The following is a 2,190-nucleotide window of genomic DNA, read 5'->3' as shown; positions in this document are numbered from 1 at the left end:
TGAATTTGTTTCAAAATCTAACACTTTATATTTAATTATAATTTATAAATTATTACAGTTCATTCTCAATAAAATAATATAAAACAAATTTTGAATGTATTTCAAATCTGTATCAAAAAAAAAAAAATCTTTATTATAATATAGAAAATCATAGCTTTATGCATTACTTTATTTATTTATCAAATAAACACATAGCTAACACATAAACAATATAGAACTATTGTCTGTCCAATAAACTCTTTAATGCATGTTATATATAATTAATTAATAATATTTTATGTTTATTTATACAAGCAATCACGCCAATGGAACTCAAATTTTAAGCTGATTATGTTTTTGTGGTAATGTCAATGTAAACATAATGGCATATTTAAGCAGCTTTCTCTTGTAGCATTTAAACACAGCTTAAAATAAATCTATCAGATACATGCCAATTTGCAGGCAACGTTTTCGATTATTTTAATTTAGTTTTACTTTTCCAATTACAGACAAAACGCTGCTAATAATCATGGTGGTAAAAGTCCTCATATTTTTCTTGTTGGTTGCCATAACTGTAAGTTCCTCGCATTATATCCAAAATGAAAATAGTGAACTGATGGATGGATCTGAAATAAATGAAGCCAGTTTAATACCAAAAGTACGCACGAAACGTGGCATTTTTTGGGATTTCTTTCAAAAAGTCATCACCACTAAAAATTTGGTTGTTGATGTAAGTCTAGTTTACAATTAAATATAAATATTATTTTTTATATTAAAAATTAAATATTTTAAATTTCTAGCAATTTATTGACACAAAAAACAGTTTAAATGAAGTCTATAATATGTTCAATAGCGCATTTAGTGATCCTGCTCCGATGAAACCTACATTGCGTCCACCACCAACTACTGAAAGTTCCGTAAGTATAATTATTTCTACTTTTTATTAATATATGAATTGTTTTTTTTTTTTATAAAAAAAATTGCAAATATTATTATACTAAAATCGTGCTAAGACTTACTGCCTTTTTATCTCTTTTGAATTCGAACAAAATTTTCGAACAATTTAAAATCATTATATATAATTAGTATATTTGAAACTTCGAACCTACTCATATAGGACTGTAGATAAATAATCTTAAATATTTCGAAGCTTACTCTTTTTTTGAATTTGAATAAAATTTTGGAATAGCTTAAAACCATTGTGTATAATAAGTATATTGGAAACTTCTTATGTAGGTATGTAGACAAAATACCTTTCGAATAGCATATTCGAAACTTCGCATGTAACTTCTCATGTAAGTCTGAAGAGAAAATACTTTGAAAATTTCAAAACTTATTCTTTTTATTGAATTCAAATAAAATTTTCGAAAAGTTTTAAACAATAATATGTAATAGATATATTTTAATCTTCGAATCTTCTTATATAGGTCGATAACAAAATACTTTGAATATTTCGAAACTTATTTTATTTCTTAAATTGAAATAAAATATAAATAATAAATTTTAGAATAGTTTAAAACAAAAATATGTAATAGATATATTTGAATATTCTTATATATAATAGGTTGATAACAAAATACTTTGAATATTTCGAAACTTTTTTTTTTGAATTGTAATAAAATATTTAAATAATTTAAAATAATTGTATATAAGTAAATTCGAAACTTCTCATATAAGTCTAACCACAAAATGTTTATAAAATTTCGAAGCTTATACTTTTTATTGAATTCGAATGAAATTTTCTAATAGTTTTAAACAATAATATGTAATAAGTATATTTGAATCTTCTCGAATCTGAGAACCTACAGATTGGATTTAAGTGCCATGATCACTTTATTTTTCTTACGATCTTAATGTAACCTGATCAGGTAGAAATTTTACTTGATCCCTTAATCGTTTTTAAAATTAGCTTATTAAAGTATATACAAATAACATATATACTTATATTCTACATCATACAAAGTAGTCCGATCAAAAATATATTATTATATGTATAATTTCCTCTTGCTCACTAAAACTTTTTAAAACTAAAACATTATTTTAATTATTATCAATTAATATTATTATGAATTACTTTTATAATTATCTACTAAGAAATCCGAATCTGATGAAGAGAACACCACAGAAATGTCAACAACTACGGAAAGGTACACCATTTCTCGTTATGAGTTTGGAAGAATCCTAGGACGAAATTTCCGTGGCTTACAGCGC

At 24.0% G+C, this 2,190-nt stretch overlaps 1 protein-coding gene across 1 annotated transcript; it reads left to right on the top strand.

The window, feature by feature from the left end:
• Nucleotides 1-306: 306 nt before the first annotated feature.
• LOC119673443 lies at nt 307-2,190 on the top strand (the record flags this gene model as incomplete). Its single annotated transcript, XM_038084722.1, is given in 3 exon segments — nt 307-709; nt 780-896; nt 2,074-2,190. Coding segments are annotated over 3 exon segments (435 nt in total), but the record flags the coding sequence as incomplete, so codon positions are not given.

Source organism: Teleopsis dalmanni, chromosome 1, assembly GCF_002237135.1.
Source record: "Teleopsis dalmanni isolate 2A chromosome 1, ASM223713v2, whole genome shotgun sequence".
Classification (NCBI taxonomy): Eukaryota; Metazoa; Arthropoda; class Insecta; order Diptera; family Diopsidae; genus Teleopsis; species Teleopsis dalmanni.
The sequence above is the reverse complement of the archived record's forward strand: the minus strand, read 5'-3'. Positions and strand labels throughout refer to the sequence as shown.